At 49.7% G+C, this 26,009-nt stretch overlaps 2 protein-coding genes across 2 annotated transcripts in view; one reads left to right on the forward strand and one right to left on the reverse strand.

The window, feature by feature from the left end:
- LOC142045781 (C-type lectin domain family 10 member A-like) overlaps nucleotides 1-26,009 on the forward strand; it is a 182,862-nt gene that overhangs the window by 133,553 nt on the left and 23,300 nt on the right. The window lies entirely within an intron of this gene.
- LOC116833456 (C-type lectin domain family 4 member F-like) overlaps nucleotides 1-26,009 on the reverse strand; it is a 68,666-nt gene that overhangs the window by 2,416 nt on the left and 40,241 nt on the right. Inside the window, exons 2-5 of the mRNA XM_075066729.1 lie at nucleotides 9,444-9,560; nucleotides 2,996-3,103; nucleotides 1,736-1,873; nucleotides 786-937 (exon numbers count right to left, since the gene is read on the reverse strand). Of these exons, the coding sequence (XP_074922830.1) occupies nucleotides 786-937; nucleotides 1,736-1,873; nucleotides 2,996-3,103; nucleotides 9,444-9,560 (515 nt within the window). The remainder of the gene's footprint in view (nucleotides 1-785; nucleotides 938-1,735; nucleotides 1,874-2,995; nucleotides 3,104-9,443; nucleotides 9,561-26,009) is intronic.

Genomic DNA, 26,009 nt, shown 5'->3' on the forward strand with positions numbered 1-26,009 from the left:
CAGCATGTCCAGGTCACCCAAGAGAGGCTGCAGGATGGAGCGGCAGCTGCCTGGGCTGAACAGATTTTGAGGGAGAGGAAAGGGCGTCTGGTAGTGTGAGCAGGGCACTGGGCTGAAGGAGACGCAATGTCCTGCCCCCAACGCTGACAGTGACTAGCTGGGAGACCCTGAGGGAGCCCTGGAGAATCTCTGTGTGTGTGTCTGCATCTGTGTCACACCAGCGCCCTGTCCTTGCAGGAGGCAAAGCTTGGAGCAGAGAACTGGGTGCAAAGTCTGGCCCAGCCGGAGGGGGGGGATTTTCCTCCTCAGAAAGTGCCCCAGAGGTCTAGGGTGAGGGCTACAGGGGCATGTGGGGAGAGAGGATTCTCTGAGAGGTGCATGGCCCCTTGCACACAAGCCATCCAGATATAGGCTTCTAGATTGTCCAGCAGGAGCTCAGGCCTGGGGAGAGGGATCAAAGGGGTCCTCACTGGGAAAGGTCATTGGGTGTGCAGTACATTGGAAGTAGGAAATATCAGAAATGAGCCTGACCCCATATCCCCCTTCCCCAGAACCCCAGACTCCGGGAAGTCCGGATCCTGGCTCTGTTCCTCTGCCGCATCTCTGCTTTTAAACTGATGGGTGAATCCCCCATGTCAGGTTCCAAGGCTTCGCATCTCTTGTGGGATAATTTGCCACAAGACACATCACAGATTTGCAACCTCAGCTGCCACCTACCACCTCCTTCTGGTATGAAACAAGGCACTGACCCATTATCCAAACCCCTCAGAGGTTCCTGCACTCACCTGTTCTTCCTCGGAGGAGATAGAGGTCAGGTGTGAGTCCTGAGACACACAGAACTGCTCAGCCTCATCAAACGACTTTTTTTCTTGTGAAAAGTAATAGAGGTTCCCACCGTAAAACCTCCAGCCCCTGGAGAGCTTTGTCAGCACGTCACCTAGGAGCAGAGACTGTGGTGAGAAGCCTGGGCTAAAGTCACAGGGACACACACAGGGAGCCCAGAGGTTCTAGTGCTGCATTTCCCCTGCCCTTCAGCTGCCCTAAGCCCAGGGAACTCCTGAATCCTGATTCTCCAGCATCACATCCAGCATAAGTAACTTTTGTAGCCATGTGATGGATCCCAAAGAGCGCTGCAGAAAGCAAACACCACGGGGTCACTCCCCCAGCACTGAAATGCAGCTGCATCTGGGCTGGAGCATGGGCGCTGGTCCCAGTGCAGAGCAGCACAGCTGTAATGGGAAAGGGGAGACTCACTGTTCAGCTGAGCTGGCAGGGGGAATTCAAGAGGGAGGGATGTAGCTGCACAAGGTGGAACATCCCTTGGTTCTGAACCAACAATTTTCATTGATCATAAGTGGTGAAGGTCTCGGGTCTTTTCACTTTGGCATCTCCCCCAACACCCTGCCGGGGGCCCAGGCTCAGGGATGGTTCTGACAGTAACGCCCCATACGCTGAAATGCCAGGGTCACTTTTTGTCTGTGAGCTGACAGGTTTGGAGCATCTAAGAAGAGCTGATAGCTGGGTGCTCCCATTAGGCTAACGAGGCCTAGGGTGTAATTTAACTCCACACCAATCACCACGGTGTGGCCACAGGTGCAGCCACCAGTGATTTTCAATGGAAGAGAACTCGGGGCTGGAGAAAGTGGCTGCATTGTCAGCCTGGGAGCCTGAAATCCTCCATTCATCCTCAACACCAGCAGAAATGGCACCAGCCAGCACTGCAGCTAGTACTTACTGCAGCAATCTTTGACTGCTGGTCGTGCTGCACTGATGTCCAGACGAATCTTGATCTGCACTGGGTCTGCACTGACATTACCCAGCAGGTCTTTCAGCATCTGGATTCCTGCCTGCGCTTCATCCAATAGCTGCACACCTAGAAGAAAGTCACAGCGACGTCAGTGGAGATGCAGAACACTTGATTATCAGCACATGCAGTGGAGCATAACCTGCAGGCCCCTGTGTGCCAGGCGCTGTACGGACAGGAGGGGACAGTCCCTGCTCTCAACAGCTCACAGTCAAAATAGACGCAAGGTGGGAGAAATAAAGGATGATTTGCCTGCAGGGGAACTGAGGTGCAGGGAGAGGTGTCCAAGATCACACAGGAAGTTTGCAGGAGAGCTGGGAATTGACCTAACCCTGTCCCCCTAATCTCCCCAGCCTCCTCTTCCCAATCGCTCCCCCCTTGTGAGTTGTGAGTGGGTCGCCTGCAGCATAGGGCAGACGTGGGGATGTAAGAACATCCATGGACCCGAGCCCTGGCCCTGAGCTCCTGGCTGGGATTTTGAACAGCCCAGTGTTCAGGTGAGTTCTGTGCCAGGGTTTAGTTCAGGCCCATTTTCTGACTGGACGCTGAATAACCTGATCCATGGACGGGATTGTATGTGCAGCCCTGGGCCAGACAGACAGACAGTTGTGAGATGAGGCGACAAGGGGGCGCTCTGCCTCCAGCAATGGGACTGTGGCAGGTACCCAAATTATTGGAGCTGCACAGGGAGGGCTCAGGGACTGGGGGGCAAATTGAGACCCACGGGTGCAGCTCCACTGACGTCCTGCTTACACCAGGGTCTGAATTCGGCCCTGTATGTCTCATGAGCTGCATCCGTCTTTCCCACCAATGCAACCCTGACAATACAGGGGCCAAGGTGAAAACTATGGAGCGAAGGAAGCAACAGTGAAAGGACAGAAGATGTTGACCGCTAGGCATCCTGCGTAGGATCATGGGGCGGATGCAGCCAGCCTGCCACTTCCAGGAAGGGAGCTAGGAGGGAGCCTGGAGCAGCCACCCGTCCCTGGGAACAGAGCCTCCTTTGGCAGAGGAATGTGCAGAGCAGCAGCTCATTAGACAGGGGGACGGGATCACCTGGCAGGGAAGTATATGGAGGGGAGCAGGAGCATGCCAGGTACCCACCATCCCTATAGGCAGGAGAGTGCTCAGCTTCCAGGCCAAGGGAGGGGAACTAACCCTGATGCCTAAGACCCTCATCCTGCGACTTACTGTCAGATCCCTTTGCTGACGCGTTCGAGGCGTAGTCAGGCTGCAGAGAGACTTGGAGCTTCTGCACCGCTTCTTCAACCGCTTGCAGCTTGCTCTGTGCCCGGAGATCTAGAAATCACATGTCTGCAGGTCAGTGAGTGAACCGAACTGCGGCTGGAGACCAGCCACGCCCAGAGAAGGAACATGCTCCGAGTGTGAGCCTGTTCTCTATGACGTCTTTTATTTTAATCTTGGAAAGCTTCCCTCCCGAGGAGGGACACCGGCATAGCCCAGGCCCCATTCGGGGCTCTCTCCTGGTGTATGTTACACCGTCTTAACATAGGGCATCAGCTCCTTGGAGCAGGGAGCTACAAACTCCAGTTTAACAGATTGAGATTAAATCTCAGGAAAAATATCACAGGCCACAGAATCTCGCCCACCCACTCCTGTAATAGGCCCATAACCTCTGGCTGAGTTACTGAAGTCCTCAAATCATGATCTAAAGACTTCAAGTTGCAGAGAATCCACCATTTACACTAGTTCAAACCTGCAAGTGACCCGTGCTCCAGACTGCAGAGGACGTGGGGAAATCTGATGTGGGGAAAATTCCTTCCTGACCCCATTGAAAGGTGGATAAGGACCCAGTTAAATGGGAGACTACAACAGGTCATGCTCAAAGGTGAGCATATCAGACTGGAAGGAGACTACTAGTGGAGTTCCTCAGGGATCACTCTTGGGACAAATTTTATTTAATGTTTTATTAAAGACCTTGGCACAAAAATGGGGAGTGTGCTAATGAAATCGGCAGATGACACAGAGTTGAGAGGTATTGCCAGCTTGGAGAAGGACCAGAATATCATACGAGTACAGCTGGATGGCCTTGACCCCTGGAGTAATAGAAATGGGATGAAATTCAGTAGTGCAAAGTGCAAGGTCATGCAGATAGGGATTAACAGCAATATTAATCCCCATCTTCTCCAATTTGACTCATAATTTCCCATGTGGAACTGAATCAATTGCCCTGAAATCCAGATAGGAAATGCAGTAGATCTCATCTTTCTCTAAAAAATCAGTTATCTTCTCAAAGAAAAACAATGTTGATCTGGCATGATCTACCTTTTGTAAAACCCTGTTGTATTTTATCCCATTTACCGTTAACCTCTATGCCCTAACTACTTCCTCTTTCTGAATTTGTTCAAGGACCTAGCATACAACTGATGTCAAACTAAGTGGTATGTAGTTTCCCAGATCACTTTTTTCCTGTTTCTAAAGTATAGGAATTCCATTAGCAATTCTCCAGTCATAGGGCCTGACTCCTGAGTTTATGGATTCACTAAAAATCCTTGCGGGTGGACTTGCAACTTCATGTGCCAGTTCCTTTAATATTCTTGGATGGAGATTATGCCGGCGCCCCAGTTTGGTCCTATTAAGCTGTTCGAGTTTGTCTTCCTCCTCAGATGTGAGAATTTTTTCTTCCATACCCTCGTTCCTATTAGCCAGCGTGCCACTAGCCCAAAACTCCTCATTCCATTTATTAAAAATGGAGGCAAAGCATTTGCTTAGTCATTTGCCCATGCCTAGATTATCTTCTACCTCCAACACATCCTCCATGACCTTTCTGACCTCCAAGACGTGGCTTTTCTTCCTGATCCATCCCATCTTCCATTCCTTGTAGGATTTCTGCTTTCTCTTAATCACCTGTGTGAGACACTTGTTCATCCAGCCTGGTCCGCAACCCTTCCCCTCGCTTGGGATGAAGCTTTCAGGCTTCAGAGAGCTTCTGCAACTTTGCCTGAAAGTAACTCCAAGCCTCTCCCACTTTCAGATCCTTGAGTCCTTCCGCCCAGTCCATTCCCCTAGTTAATTGCCTTAATATTTTTAAGTTTCTCATTTTGAAATCAAGGCCTCTACTTGCAGAACATAGATCCTGGGGGTCTGTAGCAGACCCCAAGCACTGTCTCAGGGGAACCTGTGGTAGCTTTCTTCCCCAAAGTGATTTTGACCCAGACACACTCCGTTTTAGCCTTTCCAGCACTTTTAATTTCTTTACAGTCAGTCTATCTCCTCATCAATATACAGCGCTACTGCACCACCTTCACCTTCATTACTGTTTTTGCTCAACAGCACATACTCTCCATTGTCTGCACTCCAGTCCTGGCTACTATTCCACCATGTTTGTCATCCCCGTAACATCTGGTTTCACTGCCTGCACCAGTAGATCTAGTTCCTCCATTTTGTCCCCCAGGCTTCTTGCATTGCTGTATAGACACCTTAGTTGTTTCCGCTCGGCTTCGCCAGGGCTCCTCACGTGATTAGGCACAGTCATGCTACTGCCAGTATCACCTACTACTTGGTTGTTAGAATCATTGGTTTGGGAACTGTCTTTCCTCTTGGTGTCCATTCTCCTTCCCTCTGCTGTTCCTTTCTCCATTGCTGTGTCTGCTCTTACTTGATTTTCTCCTGCTCAATATTAGAATCAGAAGTGGAGGTTACATGAGCATCTCTCAGCTGTCTCCCCTGAATTCCAAGCTTAGAGCTCTTCTAATCAGTTGTGCCATCCTCTATCCCAGAATCTATTTCCCGCCCTACTCAGGGGGAGTCTGTCCCATGAGAACACTCCTATGTCCGTGAATGCCTCCCAGTGGTCGAATAGCCCAGAGACCTCCTTAGAGCTCCACTGCCTGAGCCGTGCATTGATCATCATCATCTTGTTTGACCTCCTTTCTCATCCTCTAGAGATAGGTAGAATCCCATTGGAGATCACCTGAGCCTCCATTTCTTAAAGTGTCTTCCCCAGCCTGACATCATCTCCCTTGATCCATTCCAGCAAGAATCTAGCAGTATCATTTGTTCCCACATGAAGGACAATCAGTGGATTCCTTCCTGCTCCCATTAGGATCTTCTGCAGCCTGAGGTCTACATCCTCTATGTTGAAGGGGAGGCATAGCTCAGTGGTTTGAGCATGGGCCTATTAACCCCAGGGTTAAAAGTTCAATCCTTTAGAGTGTCACTTAGGGATCTGGGGTAAAAATCAGTATATGGTCCTGCTAGTGAAGGCAGGGGGCTGGACTCTGTGACCTTTCAGGATCCCTTCCAGTTCTATGATATAGGTAATTATTTTTATTTAGCTCCTGGCAGACAGCTCACCCTTCTGTTCCCTGGATCAGCTCTGGTGCTAGGTCTGTCCATTCTTCTCAGTAAAGAGTCACCAATCACATAGACCTGCCTCTTCCTGGTGTTGGTGCCATTCTCCAGCCTTCCTCCCATTCCTTCTGAATGCAAGTCCTCTTGTCTTTTGTTCTCCCTTGTGATCTACTGCAAGTCATCCTCTGTCCGCCTGGGGCTCCGAACTCTGGGTATTTACATTCTCTTCCCAGTTAAGTGGGAGAAGGATAGCTCAGTGGTTTGAGTGCTGGTCTGCTAAACCCAGGGTTATGAACTCAATCCTTGAGGGATTCACTTAGGTAACTGGGGTAAAAAATCTGTCTGGGGATTGGCTCTGCTTTGAGCAGGGGATTGGACTAGATACCTCCTAAGCTCCCTTCCAACTCTGATATTCTATGGTCCTTGGAGGACTAGCTGCTCTTCTCTCCTTCCTGGCCCTCTGTAGCTAAGTCTCTTCTCTTTCCACGGCAGCAGGGAACCTCACTACCTTTCACAATAGCTTGTACAGAGAATTACTCTGGCTGCAGGAGTGTTCCTCTATGGCCTTAGTGAAGGAAGAAATAAACACAGTTGTGATACTGGGAAAGTGGAGGGTCTAAGGAAATTGCTTGTGTGACTTGTGGTTAGCCAGTGTGGTAAAACCAAAGTCCTCTCTGTCTGGCTGGTTTGGTTTGCCTTAGAGGTGGAAAAACCCCAGCCTTGGGGGCTAACTGCCCTGCTCCAAGCAATATGTCCTGAATTGGTCTCACCTAAAGCCAGAATTGTTACACCTCCTAACTAGGGAAGCCCATCCCCTGATCTGATGTGCTCACAGGCTCTGCATCTCTCAGCGCATGGCCTATACCAGCCTCAGCAAACTCTCCAGAACCCACTTGCCAGAGGCCATGCATAAGGGGTGTGTACAGGGTGAAGCACCCCCCTAGATTTCTGGTTGGCATGCTAGGAGGAAGAGGGGCTGTGTCCTTCCCTAATGACACTGACCTCCAGCATGCTCTGCCCCATCCCTGGCAGCTGGGCCCAGGTAGGGAGTGGAGGGGGCAGGACCAGGTGCTTCTCATGTCAGCTGCTCAGGGTCACTGCTCTGTGCAGTGCAGCAGCTGCATGAGAGAGCTTGGTGGGGAGGTGGTTGGGGCTACCAGGCACAAGGGTTGAACAAGCTGGAGTCCATTGACACCCTGGCATGTTTCTGGCTCACTTGGCCCCTGTCCCCAGCAGCAGGGCCCTGGTGGGAGTGTCCTGGCCCTGCACCCCCAGCCAGACTCTCTCAAGCAGCTGCTGCACTGCACAGAGAAGTGACCTGGAGCAGCTGGCTTCTGCTGCATGAGCCGCGGCTCCCTCCTGCGCCCAGGTGCCACAGAGAGCAGCAGAATGTGCTGGGGGGGAGGTTCAGTGAAAGAAGGACAGAGCCCTCCACAGGTAACTGTGGTGGGGCAGGGAGTGCATGGTGGCCTTGGGCTGGGGTTGCTGGGCAGAGGAGACATGTGGGGTGGTCATGTGTCCTTCCCTTAGATTGTGGCTGTCATAAATGGATAGGTAAGGTAAGGGTTAAGTTTCTTTTACCTGAAAAGGGTAACCGAACACCTGACCAGAGGACCAATCAGAGAACTGGATTGTTTAAAGTCAGGGGCGGGAATTTGTATACTCGGGGTCTTTGTTGTTTTCTTAGCTATGAGGAAACAAGTCTTCTTCTAATTCTCTCCTAATACTTCTTCTAAACATCTGTAAGTACCCAGGAACCGCAAAGTAATTCAGCTATGATGGTCTTTGGGGTGTATTTACCTGTATGTTAATTTGTTGTGCTGGTTTAATTGGGCTATCTTTTAAATCAGACTGTTTCTTTATATTTTCTTATAAGCAAGAGCCTGTATTGAGTTTCTTAATGCAAGATGATTGTTTTATATTTTCTTTCTTTTTTTCTATAAAGTTTTCTTGTTAAACCTTGTGAAAGTTCTTTTCCTAGGGAGGCAAAGGGAAAAGCCAGGCTGTGGGCTATTTTCCTATTTGGGTCCAGGGAAAGAGCAGACTACGGGGAAAGAGACGAAGAATTCTCTCTGTTCTCTGGTGGTTACAGTTTTTCCTCGTTCCTGGAGCAAGGGGGGTGGCAGAGCCCAGCTGTGGGTATTTTGCATCTCCATTGTCCTGAGGGAAGCAGAAAAGCTGGTTTCTTGGGTCACACAGGTTAGCCGCGAGGCAAGCCTGATAAGGAGGGGGAAGGGGTTATTTTCCCTGCTTTTAGCATCCAAGGGATTGGGAATCTGGGTGTCCCACCAAGGGAGGGTTGGGGACACCAGAGGGAGGAAAGGGGGGATCAGGCCCCATAGATTAATTCCTGATCTGGTGGCAGCGAGAATATCCAAGCTGGTAGTGAGCTTGGGGGAGTTTCAGGTAAGCCCCCAAACTTTGGACGCAAAAGTCCAGGTTTGGGACAGGACCAGACTGGTGGACACTAAAGTCCAGGTCTGGGACTGGACGGCTAGATTACCACAGTGGCCCCCTAGCACAGGGAGGCACCAGTCGTCTTTGCCACTCACTGGCCCTAAGGAACAGGGGCTTGTCTCCCCTCTCAGGCTTTAAGGTCAGAAGGGACCATTATGATCATCTAGTCTGACCTCCTGCACAATGCAGACCACAGAATCTCACCCACCCACCCAATTCTGTAACAAACCCCTAACCTATGTAAGAGCTCTCCACTCCAGCTCCCTGTTTTCAGCTGTTTGCTGGCTCCAGGGCAGGGACTCTTTGGAAGAGCAGGGAATTGAACCCAGCAGTCTAAGCCCCAGACAAGTGCCTGAACCACTGGGCCATACGATCTCTCCATAGGGCATTTCAGCTGTGCCATGAGGACGCCTGGGGCTGAGGCTTGTGCTGGTGATATGTGGTCAGGAAAGGACCCAGTGTGTCCCTCAGAGTGCAGGTTGAGCATGTGGGGCTGCCACATGTGATCTGAAGTCTCTGAGCTGATGCTCAGGCAAGATGAAGCTCCTCCAGACCATCCCTGACAGGTGGTTGTCTAACCTGTCCTTAAAAACCTCCCGTGATGGCGATTCCACATCCTCCCCAGGTGACCTGTGCCAGTGCTGGACCATCATTAGACTTAGAAAGTTTGGGCCAGTATCAAACCATCAGGGCAAGATCTTACAGCTCCATTCGAACTCCCTGGAGTAAGAGATTTATTTGGAGGGACAGACTGAAATACTGTCCATATTCTGCTGAAATGTGGGGTTGCCTCCCCCACCCACAGTTAAGTCAGCTGGCCTGTATAGAAGCTGGCAATCGTTGGGCTTGGAGCTGCAGTTGAACTTACATAGAAGCGTCACAGCAAGGAGGGACGTGGCCAGGGCCAGACTCAGGAGGAGAAGGATCGGAGTGATGATGCCCCGCACCCTGTGCCGCCAAGGGACCGATGTTTTGCGACGGTTTCCTTGAAGGAGAAGAAGAAACGTATCCATGGAAAGTTACAGCTCAAATGCCACTGACGGAGGAAACTCCAGTCCCCGAATCTAATACCTGCTCATCCTCCTATTCCCTGACTGTGGTTAACGGCAACAGCGGAATGAGGCCAAATAAGGTCAGAACCGACTGGAACTCGAATGTGAAAAGCGACCCTTCCTAAATCAGGAGTGACTCTAGTGCCAGGCAGGCGTCCTGTGAGAGACATCTGGGAGCAGGATTCCCCCCTGCCTAAGCATTTTTTGAGAGGGACGTTTAGGGGTTGTGAAGTCCAGGCCCAAAGGAGTATTTTTAAGTGAGAAAAGTAACCTGAAACAACTTATGAAATATCAATACAACGAGGCAGAGAAATGAGGGGAAATGATTCTTTGCAAGAGAAAAGTGGGGCTGACAGCAGAAGTGTGCTCAGAAGGACCTTTCTACAGCATCCCTGTGTGATAACCCATCCCCAGGATGCTGGGTTCCTCCCTGCAAGGCAGCCAAGGGGCGAATCACAGGGCAAAGCCCGAAGATTGTGTCTCCCCTGCACATTAAAGGGAGAAGAGTAGAGCTGCATTCGATCCAGGATCTATATGCAGAAAGAAGTAAGTGTGCTTGGTGTGCTCTGGATTTGGTCTCCGCAAGGTGAACGGCAGCTGTTTGGAGATGCAAGACTGTCAGATTCTCCTCTCCCTGATAGTCTCAGTCTGCCCCACCCTCTCCCTCTCTGATCTGGGCCTCAGCCATTAGCTCGCGCCGCTCCCCCATGGGGTGTGGTTCCTGGAACCAGCAGACAACACTCAGATGTCCAGATAATCCCTTTACATTGCAGAAGTGGCTTCTCTCACTCTAACCAAAGGGTGAAGCTGCCTCTCACTAATGTACTGAGTTACCAGTTCTCACCCTTTCCTGGGAAGACCCTCTGTCACCCAGTGCTGATACATTTTCCTTGTTGTTTTCATAGAATCATAGAAGGCCAAGGTTGGAAGGGACCTCAGGAGGTATCTAGTCCAATCCCTGCTCAAAGGAGGACAATCCCAACTAAATATCCCAGCCAGCGGGCTTTGTCAAGCAGGCCTTAAACAACTCTAAGGAGGAGATCCACCACCGTCCCTAGGGAACCTTGCCAGTGCTTCCACCCTCTAGGAAAAGTTTTTCTAATCATCCAAACCTAAACTCGCCCACTGCAACTTGGAGAACCATTTGCTCCTTTGGTCTGCTTCATTGCGTACCACTGAGAACAGTCTAGAATCCATCCTCTTTGGACCCCGCCTTCAGTAGCTAAGCTGCTACCAAATCCCCCTTGCACTCTCCTTCTGCAGACCCTAAACCAATCCCAGTCCCGTCAGCTCTCCTCTCAGAAGTTCATGTGCTCCACCCCCTAATCATTTATTGTTGCCCCTTCCTCACTACGGACCTTTTTTCAGTTTTTCACATCCGTTCTGTAGTGTGAGGTCAAAACGGCACTGCTCAAATAGTGCTCACAAATGTCTCAACAGATTATTCAGACGGTCAGACAGGAATGTCAAACGTTCCCTGATCTGCTTGGCAAGTGCCGTACTTATTACAGCCCAAAATGTACATTAGCGCCTTCTGGGAGAAGGGCTGACCTCATATTATCCAGCTTCTCCTTTGTCACTGCAGAAGAGCCTAGCTGACGTCTTCCTGGTGCCATAGCCTGCACTTAACCCGACCTGCTCCATCCTCCACTTTCGCACCTGCCACTAATAATCCTGATCAACCCGTCCTTCCCTGCTTGCTCTCCTGAACCTTCCTCGCGGCGCTCTTTCATTGTTTCAAATCCAGAACCTGCCACCACGCCAATCTGGATTGCACTGAAACCAAGGGAGGATAAAACAACCGCCAGAGCGACACGGCCTCTTTTTGAGCTGACACATATCCCAACAAACATAATCAAGCATTGGTAACGGCCAGATGGGTCAGACCACAGCTCTCTACGCCAGGTTGTCCTGTCTGCTCAACACTGTCCACTGCCAGGGCCCCGAGGGACTCGAACAGAAAGGAATCATCAGTGATGCCTCCATTGCCTCCCAGTCTGGGGTCACGAGACCATTGTTGCTCCACTCTTTGGCATGCAGGCTGGATCCATCCGTGCCCTCCTGGCTAGTAGCCATTGATGAGACCTATGGGACATGAACTTGTCCAGTTCTTTTTGTGACCGCTTTATGGTCTTGGCCTTCACAAGCATCCTCAGCAAAGCGCTTCACAGGTGACTGTGCGTTGTGTGAAGATTTCCTTTTGTTTCTTGTTAAACCTTGCTGCTCCTACCTTCAATTTAACTTGATGACCCCTAGTTCTCTGTCTGGAGAAAAGGAAGTGTTATTCTTACTCTATCTACGTCTGCACTTCATGATTTATAGATATCCAGTCATATTCCCCCTCCCCTAGTCATCGCTTTTCAAGCTGAAAATTCCCAGTTCTTCTTTAATCTTCTCCTCATATTGGCAGCCACTCGATTCCCCTAATCCCTTTCTGACCTTTTCAATTCCAATATATCTTTTTTTGAGCATGGCAGCGGCCACATCTTGCCACACAGGTATTTTCTAACATGTGGTGTGTCCATGTATTTATATAGCAGCAATAGGATCTTTTCTGTCCATTCTTAATGATTTCCAAACATGTCCGCTTCACTTTCTTTGGACTGCCACTGCCACATTGAGTGGATGTTTTCAGAGAACTCTCCACAATGACTCCCAAGATTCCCTCTCTTGAGTGGGCAACAGCCTATTCAGACCCCATATCGTGTTATTAAGGTATAGTTGGAATTTTGTTTCAATGTGTGTTTACTCTGTCGAATTTATCAACATGAATTTCATCTGCCATTTTCTTGCCCAGTCACCCATCAAATTCAAGAGAGGGGCCCCTTGTGGCTGGGAGCTTTAAGAAAACAGCCTGCGTCCTTATTTCTCAGAACTTCCAGCTCCATTTCCTCCTTGTCCTTGAGGAACAGCTCCCTCCCCCGTCCCGAGCCCTGGGGAAAGCCTTCTCGCTAACACACCTACGCTTGTTCAGGATGCTTGCAGATGATCGCAAAGCCAAGGAGAGGTCAGCAGGAGTCCAGGTTCCAGTGCAGGACCTCTTGTGCTCACCTTTGGCCGGGGGCAGCTTCTTGCCAACTCCATGTTGTCACAGAATTCTTCCCTCGACATTTTCCTGCCTTCCACACTGAGCTGAGTGCCCTGGATAACTGTCCTGTGGTCTTTCAGCAGCCTGCTGCGGTTACAGCCTCCCTCTGACAGCAGCCCGGGCCCAGAAATAGAAATGGGAAGTGATGCCTGCTGGTGAGAGCCACCCTGTTGCCAGCTGGGCCATGAGCGGTCAGCCCTAGTGGTGGAAGTGAGAGTTCAGCCAGTGGGCTTGTTATAACTATGAAGGGAAGGGAACAGCCCTCCTGTGTACAATATTCTAAAATCCCTCCTGGCCAGAGACACCAAAATCCTTTAACCTGTAAGGGGTTAAGAAACTCAGGTAACCTGGCTGACACCTGACCCAAAGGACCAATAAGGGGACAAGATACTTTCAAATCTTGGTGTAGGGGAAGGCTTTTGTTTGTGTGCTCTTTGGTTTGGGGGTTGTTCGCTCTTGGGACTAAGAGGGACCAGACATCAATCCAGGCTCTCCAAATCTTTCTGAACAAATCTCTCATATTTCAAACTTGTAAGTAACAGCCAGGCAAGGTGTGTTAGTTTTATCTTTGTTTTCTCAAATTGTAAATGTTCCTTTTGCTAGAGAATTTACCTCTGTTTGCTGTAACTTTGAACCTAAGGCTAGAGGGGGTTCCTCTGGGCTCTGTGAATCTGATTACCCTGGAAAGTTATTTTCCATCCTGATTTTACAGAGATGATTTTTACTTTTCTTTCTTTAATGAAAAGCCTTTTTTTAAAGAACCTGATTGATTGATTTTTCCTTGTTTTAAGATCCAAAGGGGTTGGATCTGGACTCACCAGGAATTGGTGGGGAGAAAGGAGGGGACATGGTTAATTTCTTCTTGTTTTAAGATGCAAAGATTTGGATTGGTGTTCTCCAGGAACTTGGTGGAGAAGTCTCTCAAGGTTACCCAGAGAAGGGTTATAGTACTTGGGAGGGAGATATTCATGGGGTGGGAGGTGGGGAAAGAGGTAGACAGAGTTTTCCAAATAACTCATAAATAATTTGGGTGGTGGCAGCAAAACCAGATCTAAGCTGGTAGTTAAGCTTAGAGGTTCCCACATCTATACCTTAGAGTTCAGAGTGGGGAAAGAACCTTGACAGGGCTGGAGCTGGGTCCAGCGTGGGCAGCATCCGCGAAATGGGCCCAGAATCAGAAGCCAAATGGCAGAGCCTGGGTGGCGGGTACAGAAGCAGAGCCTGGGATCAGTACCAGCGAGACAGAAGCCCAAGCCAGAAGTGGGGGGCCAAGCAGAGAGTGAGGTAGGGGCAAGGCTGGGCATTAAACCAGACGTCTGAAGCCAAAGGGGAGCAGGGGCTGGAGCAGGGCAGGAGCAGGGCCTGGAAGCTGGCCGGAGCAGAGACTGGATGAAGAGAAAGAACAGCTGCAGGGGGCAAGATACACATTGAGCAGCCACTGATCTCAGCTGGTTTCCTGGCTTCTAAGCAGACCTGGTGAGAGTCGGCCAGCAGCTGTCCCCGCTGGTCTGGTCCCTGACAAGACCTGGCAATAGGGACTCCTGGTTTGTATTCCTTGCTCTGCTCCTGACTCACTGGGAGACCATGGGCAAGTTACCTGACCTGTCTGTGCCTCACTTTCCCCCCCATTTACCATTCTAAGGAAATAGGAAGGGGATCAGGGTGGATCGGGGCTTTGGTAAGGGCCTACAGAGCCTTTCACCTCAAGGCAGATGGGTAAAAGCCAACCAATTATGCCAAGTCTCATGAGATAAATATGCGACCCTGCCCTTCAAAAACAAGCCCAACCGCCCTAAAACAAGCAGGTCGGTCAGAAGTGACTTGAGCTTCCCTGGGGATGGCAAACCGCTCCCAGGTTCCTGGTTCCACTTGCCCCTTCCCTCTTCCTCTTTTCATCTCTGCTCTGCCTCCTTCCCCCAGGTCCCAGCAGCGGCCTCGCTCCTCTCTCTGCTCCCCTCCCACATACGCACTCTAGGAGCGCTAAGTCGACATGTGGCCTGCACATAATGTGCTCTGGTTTTAATGTAAAAGGCAGGGGGTGGGGGGAAGAAGTAAGCTGTCCCCTTCTGCTTGTATTTAGAAACATGCCAAAGGCACTAATCACAGTTTCCCACAGATTTGGTTCCTTTGAAACAAATGATTCTGAAAGGACTGAACCGCCCGTGGTCCAGCCAAACCTGAACTCTGAGCCTTCCTCTGCCCCGCCCCTCACCGCTGCTAAGGCACAGGAATGTTGTCAGTACGGCATCAACCACAAGCCAGGCTCTTTAGAAGGCAATGAGAGCCGGTCCCTGCCCCAAAGAGTTGACAGTAGTAGGCCCCAGACCAGTGCAGGGAGATGGAACGAAGGCAATAGAAGCCACACACCTGAACTGCAAAGTAGGGGGCAGTGTCTGGTAGTGCCCTAAGTTGTTTGAAGCGTGTGTTGGGAGGGAGGTCAGAGGACTGGCAGGAAGATCAGGGTTTGAAGGAAGACATGCATATCAAAGTGGGCCTGGAGGATCGAGTGGGTGCATGGCAGCTTGGTGCTGAGAGGGGGAATCATCCAAGCGCAGGGAGTTAAGAGTCGGTTCTCCCACTCCTGGGCTTTTGGTTCCCTGAATACCTTCCCTCATTGGCCTGTAGTGCCCTGTCAATCAGGCTGACTGGAGCGTTTGCCTCTCCCCATTGGCCCTGGGGCTGTCAGTCTCTCCAGATCATTTCTTGTTTAGATGGATTGTGCAACCAGGAGCCAATCACACTCTTCTCGTCTTGGCTCTGTCGCTTCCCCTTCAAAAAAAAGCAGCAGCCACTCCTCTGGAAGCCAAAACAAGCAACAAGTAACTCAAACAAATTACAAGGCAAACAGCGCCAATGGAGCTGCTGGGGGCAGCACTTGCCGGCGTAGGCAGCAGCAGACCCCCTGTCCACGCCTCCGCCTAGGAACAGCCCGGAAAGGTGCCCGCTTGTGGGGAGCTGCCGGAGGTGAGCAGAACGCCTGGCCAAATTCCAGCACCATGCTCAACCTCTCTGCCCATGCTGGCCCGTGACAACTGACTATAATCCAGATTTTCATGAACATGAAGAAAAATGCCATTTTAAAGGAGCTTCCAGTTCGTGAATCGATAAAATAGTTTCCTGTATAGACTTTGGTGCTTTAAAAGGGCCTATTCACAAGTTGAAAACAATTTTGAGCCAAAATCACTTGGAGGGTGGTAATATGGGACGATCAGCCAGCATGGATGTTGAGTGAATCGTGTCAAACCAATCTGATTCGCTTTTCTATTTGATAAGGTACACGAGCCTCCTTGTGTAGGGAGAAGCGGTGGATGTGGTATACCCTAGATTTAGTAAAGCATTGAATGACGGTCTCGCATGCTATCACTTATCGATTAACTCAGAGAATACAAATTAGATGGGCTACTATAAGGTGGGTGCATAACTGGCTGGAATAACCGTACTCAGAGAGTGGTTATTATTGGCTCCAATCCTGGCTGGAAAGGATATAACAAAGTGGGGTTCCGCAGGGGTCTGTTTTGGGACCAGCTCTGTGCAATATCTTCATCAACGACTTAGATGTTTGGCATAGAAAAGTACGCTTATTAAGTTTGCAGACGATACCAACTGGGAGGGATTGCAACTGCTTTGGAGACAGGATCATAATTCAAAATGATCTGGACAAATTGTAGAAATGGTCTGAGGTAAAACGGATGAAGTTCAACAAAAGACAAATGCAAAGTGCTCCACTTGAAGGAACAATCAGTTTCACACATACAGAATGGGAAAAAAACTGTCTAGGAAGGAGTATGGCAGAAAAGAGATCTATGGTGCATAGTGGACCAAAGCTTAAATAGAGTTCACGTGTGATACTGTTGCAAAAAAAGCAAACGTGATTCTGGGCTGCATTAAGGTGTGTTGTTAAACAAAGACACGAGAAGTCATTCTTTCCGCTCTACTCTGCTCTGGTCAGCCTCAACTGGAGTAGTATCCAGTTCTGGGCACCGCAATTTCAGGAAAGATATGGAGAAATTGGGAGAGGGTCCAGAGAAGAGCAACAAGAATGATTAAAGGTCTTGAGAACATGACCTATGAAGGAAGGCTGAAAGAATTGGGTTATTTAGTTAGGAAAAAGAGAAGACTGAGAGAGGACTATGATAGCAGTTTCAGGTATCTAAAAGGTGTCATCAGGAGGAGGGAGAAAAACTTGTTCACTTTAGCCTCTAAAGATAGAACAAGAAGCAATGGCTTAAACTGCAGCAAGGGAGATTTAGTTGGACATTAGGAAAAAGTTCCTAACTGTCAGGGTAGTTAAACCTGAAAAATTGCCTAAGGAGGTTGTGGAATCTCCATCTCTGGAGGTATTTAAGAGTAGGTTAGATAAATGTCTATCAGGGATGGTCTAGACAGTATTTTGTCCTGCCATGAGGGCAGGGGACTGGACTCGATTGACTCTCCGAGGTCCCTTCCAGTCCTAGAGTCTATGAATCTATGAATCTATGAAAAAAAATCTCAATTCTATGAGGAAGAATTTAATCAGAAAAAGTGTGAATGATAATTAGGAATTGTTTAAGAACAGTTAATAGATGCCCCAAAAGCCATGTACCACAATTGAGGATGAGGTCCATGTTGGTTAAAACAAAAGAATCTAGTTTATAGGGAAGAGAAGGCAGCTATAAAAAAATTATATATAATAGGCTGTCAAGAGATTCAAAAAATTATCGCAATTAATCTCGTATTAATCATAGCTGTTAAACATAATAGAATACCATTTATTTAATATTTTTGGCTGTTTTCTACATTTTCAAATATACTGATTTCAATTACAACACAGAATCAAATATTTATTTTTGATTACGTAGTTGCACTGTAATAAACAAAGAAATAGTATTTTTCAATTCACCCCATACAAGTACTGTAGTGCAATCTCTTATCATGAAGCTGAACTTACAATGTAGAATTATGTACAAAAAACCCTGCATTCAAAAATAAAACAACGTAAAATTTTAGAGCCTGCAAATCCACTCAGTCCTACTTCTTGTTCAGCCAATTGCTCAGACAAACAACTTGTTTATATTTACAGAAAATAATGCTGCCTGCTTCTTGTTTACAGTGTCACCAGAAAGTGAGAGCAGGCGTTCTCATGATATTGTTATAGCTGGTGTTGCAAGATATTTATGTGCCAGATGCGCTAAAGATTGGTCTTCATGCTTCAACCACCATTCCAGAGGACATGCGTCCATGCTGATGCTGGGTTCTGCTTGATAAGAATCCAAAGCAGTGCAGGTTGAAGCATGTTCATTTTCATCATCTGAGTGAGATGCCACCAGCAGAAAGTTGATTTTCTTTATTGGTGGTTCGGGTTCTGCACAGGAGTGTTGCTCTTTTAAGACTTCTGAACGCATGCGCCACGTCTCGTCCCTCTCAGATTTTGGAAGATAGCTTCAGCACTCGACCCAAGGTTTAAAAATCTGAAGTATCTTTAGAAATCTCATATTGGTACTTTCTTTGTGTTTAGTGAAATCTACCGTGAAAGTGTTCTTAAAATGAACAACATGTGCTGGGTCATCATCCAAGACTCCTATAACATGAAATGTATGCCAGAATGTGGGTAAAACAGATCAGGAGACATACAATTCTCCACTAAGGCATTCAGTCAGAAATTTAATTAACACATAAGAGAAAATGAAGATTTCCTGGACAGACATCAGAATATGCTTCTACGGGCACAACATCCTGAAGAATCGGATCAGGCTGTGCAGAGGGGAGAGAGGGATGCTTAAGAAATTTGGCAGCATGTGACCTCCAGAAGAAGAAAGAGGAGCTTCCATGTACCAGCAATGGAGATACAGATGAGCAACCATTTTCATGTTCTTTCCACAGGTACTAATGCGGAGAGTGGAGTAGATGGTACATCTGAGAGAAGGGAGCAGAAGGAGACTTCACCGATTGGAAGGCATGAGATGCACTGTCCTAGGGATGGGGTTCCACAACCACCACTCCCAAGAGAAGGAGGAGGGTGGTGGTGGTTGGGGACTCCCTCCTCTGGGGGACTGAGTCGTCTATCTGCCGCCCCGACCGAGAAAACCGAGAGGTATGCTGCTTGCCAGGAACTAGGATTCACAATGTGATAGAGAGACTGCCGAGACTCATCAAGCCCTCGGATCGCTACCCCTTCCTCCTTCTCCATGTGGGCACCAATGATACTGCCAAGAATGACCTTGAGCGGATCACTGCAGACTACGTGGCTCTGGGAAGAATAATAAAGGAGTTTGAGGCCAAAGTTGTGTTCTCGTCCATCCTCCCTGTGCAGGGAAAAGGCCTGGGTAGGGATCGTCAAATTGTGGAAGTCAACGCATGGCTACTCAGGTGGTGTCGGACAGAAGGCTTTGGATTCTTTGACCATGGGATGGTGTTCCAAGAAGGAGGATTGCTAGGCAGAGACGAGCGCCACCTAACAAAGAGAGGGAATAGCATCTTCGCAAGCAGGCTGGCTAACCTAGTGAGGAGGGCTTTAAACTAGGTTCACTGGGGGAAGGAGACCGAAGCCCTGAGGGAAGTGGGGAAGAGGGATAACGGGAGGAAGCACGAGCAGGAGAGTGTAAGAGGGGAGGACTCCTGTCTCAGACTGAGAAAGCAGGACAATCAGCAAGTTATCTTAAGTGCCTATACACAAATGTAAGAAGCCTGGGAAACAAGCAGGAAGAACTGGAAGTCCTGGCACAGTCAAGAAACTATGATGTGACTGGAATAACAGAGACTTGGTGGGATAACTCACATGACTGGAGTACTGTCATGGATGGTAATAACTGTTTCAGGAAGAGGCAGCAGGGCAGAAAAGGGTGGTGGAGTTGCATTAGATGTAGATAGGCAGTATGACTGCTCAGAGCTCCAGTAATGAACTGCAGCAAAACTTGATGAGTCTCTGGGATTAAGTTTAGAAGTGAGAGCAACAAGGGGTGATGTCGTGGTGAGAGACTGAATAGACCACCAGGACCAGGAGGTGAGGTGACAGGTTTCTTCCAGCAACTAGCGAAGTTACTCATCACAGGCCCTAGTTCTCATGGTAGACTTTAATGCCTCCTTTATTGCTGGAGAGCAAACAACAGATGTCAGCAGACAACAGAGGTTTGGCAGTTGTAGGGACAATTTCCTGCGTCCCAGTGCTGGAGAACCAATAGGGACAGCTCTCTTGACCTGCTGCTAACAACAGAAGTGATTAGATAGGGGAAGCAAGTGGATGGGAACGTTGGGAGCAGTGACTAATGAGATGTTTGATCAGGATCCTGAACAAGGGAAGGAGGTGGCAGCAGAGTACAGACCCTGGACTTCAGAAAGCGACTTTCGACTCGCTCAGGAGCTGATGGGCAGGATCCCTGGTGAAAAACATGAGGGGGAAAAAGAGTCCAGGAGAGTGGACTGTTATTTTAGATCCTTCTGGAAGTTGCGAGAAAGAAACCATCCCGAGTGTGTTAGGAGATAAAAGTATGGCAGAACCAGCGCTTAGCAGTGTTAATCCATTGATCTTAAACGCAAAAAGAAGCTTACAAGAAGTGGAGATGGACAGGACCGGGAGGAGTGACAAAAATTGCTCGGGCTGCGAATGAAACAGGAAGCGCCAAAATCACATTGGAGTTGAAGGAGCAAGTACTTAAGGCTAACCAGAGGGTTCTTCATATGTTAGATGTGATGTGACAGGGATGTGGAAAAAGCTAATGTACTCAATGGATTTTTTGCCTCTTGTCTTCACAACAGGTCATCCAGACTGCTGCACCGAACCAACGCCGTTAAAAAAAGGCCTATTTTTCTTTCAGGTCGGTACAGGGCAAGACAGCGCAGAGGGATTCTCGTGCTGTAACATTTTACACCTTTAACTACTCAGTTCCTCGATCTACAGAGAAAGTCTCCCTTTTTCCTGACAATCCACTTACTTACTCAATATTCACCATTCCAGTATTGTTCCAGATCTGACGTGCCCCAGGCCTGGGCTTACTGCTCCCTTGGCTCTCACTCGGCCCTCAGGGCTTCCACCTGCCTTTCCACCATTTTTATCTGTTGCCTGCCTGCACTGTCTGGCCTGTCCTCTTTCTCGCTATAATTGTCCCTTTCCAGGGGCACAGGCTTGTTGCATTACCAGTTTAGCAAGGGGTGGGCGCCTAAACTAGTCCCCCACCCTTCTGTCCCTTTCCTAAACAGTATCACTCCCAGGGTTACCGATCATCCCCCGTGAGCTGCCGCTGACAGAACAACGGCCCAATTGGCGTGTTAACATGTTCAGTTTCACTTTCATGGTGAACATGCGCTAGGTGGTACTAGAGGATTTCTTATGAGTGATTAAAGGGCTGTACCAGGGACAGGATCGGGCCAGACCGCGGAGTTAGTCTGAGACAGAAGCCTGTGACGAGGGTTGCCGGCTAACCTCCTGTGGAGGAGGGAGCCCACGCTCGTTCGGTCCTCCTAGGTCTGGTCCTTGACCCTGGCCACTGTCCGGACATTCGGCCCTTGGAGAGGGTGAGCACAGGCCAAGTCACCGGGCCCAGGCTTCTGATGCAGGCGGCACCAACAAACAACGTTACAGTCTATGGCTCTGGCCTTGGGCAGGCAGACGTGACAAATTAGGCGGGCCCAGCCCTGGTCGATTCGGGGCACCCAAACAATTACAAGAGCTTGGCCCGTGGGAGCAGGGCGGAGGCAGCGTACAGTCTGAGGGGGCCGCACCTTGGGTCGGGCAGCACAAACACAGTACAAAGCTCTGTCCTTGGGGAGCAAGGGCAGGCAGTGGCAACCACAATGTCTCCTTAGTCGGGTGAGGGGATTCTGCACTGGTTACGGGCAGGGGAACACAGGCCCACCACTCTCGCGTTCCAGCCGGGGGGACCCCCCTAGTAGCGCTGGTTGCGCTATGGCAGTCAGTGGGATCCGGACGAAACCACGACAGAGCAATCGGGGGGTCTCCCGACACAACGGCCATAGGCCGGGGCACCTCTGCAGCCTGACTTTAGTCAGCTGCCCCAGGCTACTTCCAGTTTCCCCTCATTCTGCCTGTCGCGGGTTCGCCACACCATGGTTCTCCACTCAGGCTGGGTGTAGGTTGTGGGGAAGATCCGGAGCGGCTCGGAGTGTGTCGACGGCTCTCCGGGGCGAGCAGACGGGTATCTCTGACAGCTCCGTTGTCTCGGCGCGGGTAGCTTAGCATGTCCTCGTCGTCGCGGCGGCCGGGTATCTCTGTCGTCGTCATTCGTCGTCGCGGGCGGGTTAGCTCCGGCAGCTCCTCGTGCGGGCCGCGTAGCTCGCAGCTCTCGTCGTCGCGGCCGGGGTAGCTCGGCAGCTCCTCGTCGTCCGGGCGCGGGGTAGCTCAGGAGCTCCTCGTCGTCCGGGCGTGTAGCAGCAGCTCCTCGTCGTCGCAGCGGGTTAGCTTTAGCGCTCCTCGTCGTAGCGGCGCGGGGTAGCTCCGCCGCTCCTCGTCGATCGCGGGCGGGTGGGGTAAGCTCTGCAAGTCCTTGTCGTATGGGGTGAGGAGCTCTAGCAGCTCCTCGTCGTCGCGGCAGCGGGAGCGTCTAGAGCTCGTCGTCGTCGCGAGCGGGGTAGCGCCGCAAGCTCCTCGTCTGCGCAGCGGGTCTCTGGCAGCTCCTGTCGTAGCGGCCGGGGGGTAGCTTGCAGCTCCTAGTCGTGTGGCGTGGGTAGCTCTGCAGCTCCTCGTATCGTCGCTGCGGCGGTACTCTAGCAGCAGCTCCTTTTCGTCGCGGGCGGTGGGTAGCTTTAGCGCTCCTCGTCGTCGCGGGCGGGGTAGCTTGCAGTCCTCGTCGAGTGGGCGGAGGTAGCTCTGCAGCTCCTCGTGCGTAGCGCAGCGGATAGCTCTCAGCACTCCTCGTCGTCGCGGCGGGAGTACTCTAGGCAGCTCCCGTCGTCGCGGGCGTGCGGTAGTCCCAGAGCTCCTCGTCGTAGCGGCGGGATGGTAGCTCTAGCAGGCTCTCGTCGTCGGCTGGGGTAGCTCCGGCAGTTCTCGTCGTCGCGGCGGCGGGTAGCTCCGGCAGCTCCTGTGTTCGGGCGCGGAGCGTCCGGCAGCCTCGTGCGGCGGAGCAGGGTAAGTCCGGCAGGCACTGTGATAGTTCGCGCGCGTCCCTATCTATAGCTGCACTTGTTAGGTTCCTCGTCTGTCGCGCGGCGGGGTAGCTCGAGGCAGCTCATTCGTCGTCGATCGGCGGTCTGTGGTAGTCTCTGTAAGTCAGCTCTCCTCTCGATCGGCTGTGTCGTGTATCTGAGCTTCTACATGTCTTCTGATTATGCATCGTGTGGGTCGGGCGAGACCAGCCGTCGCTTGCAGCCTCCCATGGTGGCTCGCCAGCAGATCACATCATGCTGCTACTCTCTAACGATCGTGGAGCACTGCCGGCAGTAGTTCCAGCCGAGGGTGGTCGTCGCGTGACTCGAAGTGAGGGTTGAGCCTCCTTTTTACTAATACTTCTCGCTTTCGGGCTCGTTTCTGCACCTCGACCGTGAGTCAGTCATGGCGAAGCACGACACTTAATTTGGCACGCGTTCAATCCTGGGGAGCATCTTCGACAGTGCCATCAAGCTCCTATGGGGAGGGTGAGGCCACGCGCTCTTATTTGCAGAAGTCTTCTAGCTTAATTTATCTCTAAGAGTTGTATGTCTCTATCGGCGTTTTCGTTGTTTTACTGGGTACTAGTGCTGATGCTATGCCATTTCATCATCGTATATAAATCTATCTCTCATATATCTACCAGCGAGTGTTAATGTTCGTGTGCTCTGCCTTTTTTGTGCCTTGACTCATTTGTCTCTCGGTCTGTAGCTTTTACTTTTATCAGAGTGAAGGCTGTGCATATCTAGAAGATTACAATACTTCGCTCTTATATTTTGTATTAATCCTAATATAAAATCTCTTCTTGTGAATATCGGGAATTATATTGGAGTCTAGCGAGAGTAACGTGAGATTATACCATGGCTATATTGATATATAACAAATGTGTATCTTCACTCTCTCTTGTTGTAGTTAGATTTGCACTAGATGATTAGCTCCTTTGTTGTGAGGTGTCGCTGCACTCTATAGGCGTGCTGATTGCGTCGCTTCTCCAATATAGAGATTCAGGTGAGCTAAGGCCTAGTCAGTCTTCTGTCTATCTCTCTCGCGCTCTTTATAGCTGCCATGCAGATTAGTATCTTCTCAGATTAACCTTGGGAGTCTATGGGTGATTAATGGATGCTTCCTTTTGCGCCATCTCTAGTGAACTCTCTTTCTCGTCCCCATTCTTAGTGACGGTTGTTCGGGCTAGATGTGTGCAATCTAACAGGATCCCTTATCCATGTGCTTATCGCATATCTCGGTTTTCATGACCCAGGTACTCGTACCATGATAATGATGCTGTCTGGCGTGGGCACTGAGAGTGAGACTCCCCAGTGGTTTCCGATCTCATGATCCATCTTCTTCTCATGGTTCCACACAGCCCGGTGGCATTCGCATCATGCTCTTTACAGATGTGATTTCTCTCGCAGTTATCCGGTAGATCGCTGCTCTCATTCCTACACTAGCCGGTCGCTCTCTTCCAGTGGCCCAGACTTGTTTGCAGCATTCCCTTCTTTTACTGACGATATCGACGATGCTTTCTTTTCCGATAAGTCTCTCGATCACGTGCTTGTACTTTGTGCTGATCCTGTCTGTGTTCAACACACGCGCACTTCTCACTCACTCCTTTGCCACATGGGGCCACACCCACCGATAATCTATTTTGGCTGTGAATCGATACTTCAGGTGAACAACGCGTGGTTGATGGTAAGTTGAGCGTCTGCGTGCATTTGCATTTTAAAGGTGACTTATTGGGTCCATAGGATGTCTTCAATTAGACTTGCATTATTCTAATGTTTATTCTAGCCGAATAGCCATGTGCTCTTCTAGTGGCAGCCCCAATTTGTCCGTCTGTTCTTTACGACAGAACATAATTCATCTATCTCTTCTCAGTAAATATTTGACTATCCTACGTCCGTACCACATCGTCTGTCTCTTTCACTTAAGTGAGAAATATGTAGCGGGCGGATACAGTTATTTAGGGAATTTGACACACCTCGCTTAGCCTTTATAGGTTAATGGAAATGGATTCCCTTTAATATATGGGTGCATTTGAGATCATATTAGGGAGCTGGTGTCTAGTGTAGCGAGAGGAGCAAAGTGATAAGGAATAACAGCTGATGGTCTGTTTGTCTCGTTTAACGCTGCTCTGTCATTTGAGCTGCAGTGTTCGACTCTTGGTGATCTTGATTGTAGGTCGTCTTTGTATTGTGTCATCATTTCATAGTAGCCAGGTTTCCTGATATCTAGCAATTACTGATGGTATTTTTTATACCAAGGTCGCAATGTTTCAAGGCACCTGGTTTTATCTTAAGATCGTTTTATTGTGATTCCTGAAAACAACTTGTACACCCTACGGCCTCTGCTGTTAATACATGTATTACCCATCAGAATAACATTAGTACAGGAGCGATAGATAGAGAGGAAACTGGAGAATCACCTTGTATCTCCTGACAGTCCTGGACAAGATGTCACTTCTCTTATTAATCTGCATTATGAGATAGGGCTACAGAGCATTCACTCAATCTACCTATACCAACGGGTTTCCGCGAATGCTTATACAGAATAACACATTTGTTCTTAGTAGAGGTTCGGAATACATTGATTCGTATCAGATTATGCTGACAGTCGAGCTATACGTTGCTGAAATCCCTGAGAAAACACCACCCATAGCAAGGTGATCAGCTGGTTCACTATATCGGGACGTATACACCATATAGTGACAAACTAATAGACAACTAAGGGCTCTATGGCTTAGAGGACCTAAAGCTTTGTCTCGACCGAGGAAGGTGCGTGGCTGAGAGAGCTGCGCTAACCACTATTTCAATAGAGAGAGGCGACTAGGGGAGTACGCTCCTGTCATTGTCCCTCAGTAGCACCTCAACTTGTGCCCTCCTCTGTTTTATGTGCCTGCCAGCCACCTATTTCTACAGTCTCCTCAATCTCTTGGTTTAGCTAGCAGCCGAGACAGTGTGAGTTATAGTGAGACTCAGCTGCTGGCATGCACATGAGGAGGGTAGCGTCTGGGTATGCGCTCCTGTGCGACTTAGTCTGATGTGGTGGTGGTGTTAGACTGCTGCGAGGGGTGTAGCTTACCACGGGAGCCTCGCGCTTGATGCAGTTAGCTGTGCGTGATGCCGGCTTTCAAGGTGTATAACCTCTCTGATAATTTACAAATAGGCTTGTTGAGCGCTTCTGCAGAAGTTCTCCCCCAAACTAGCTACGCTCTCAATG

Source organism: Chelonoidis abingdonii, chromosome 5, assembly GCF_003597395.2.
Source record: "Chelonoidis abingdonii isolate Lonesome George chromosome 5, CheloAbing_2.0, whole genome shotgun sequence".
In the NCBI taxonomy this organism is placed as follows: Eukaryota; Metazoa; Chordata; order Testudines; family Testudinidae; genus Chelonoidis; species Chelonoidis abingdonii.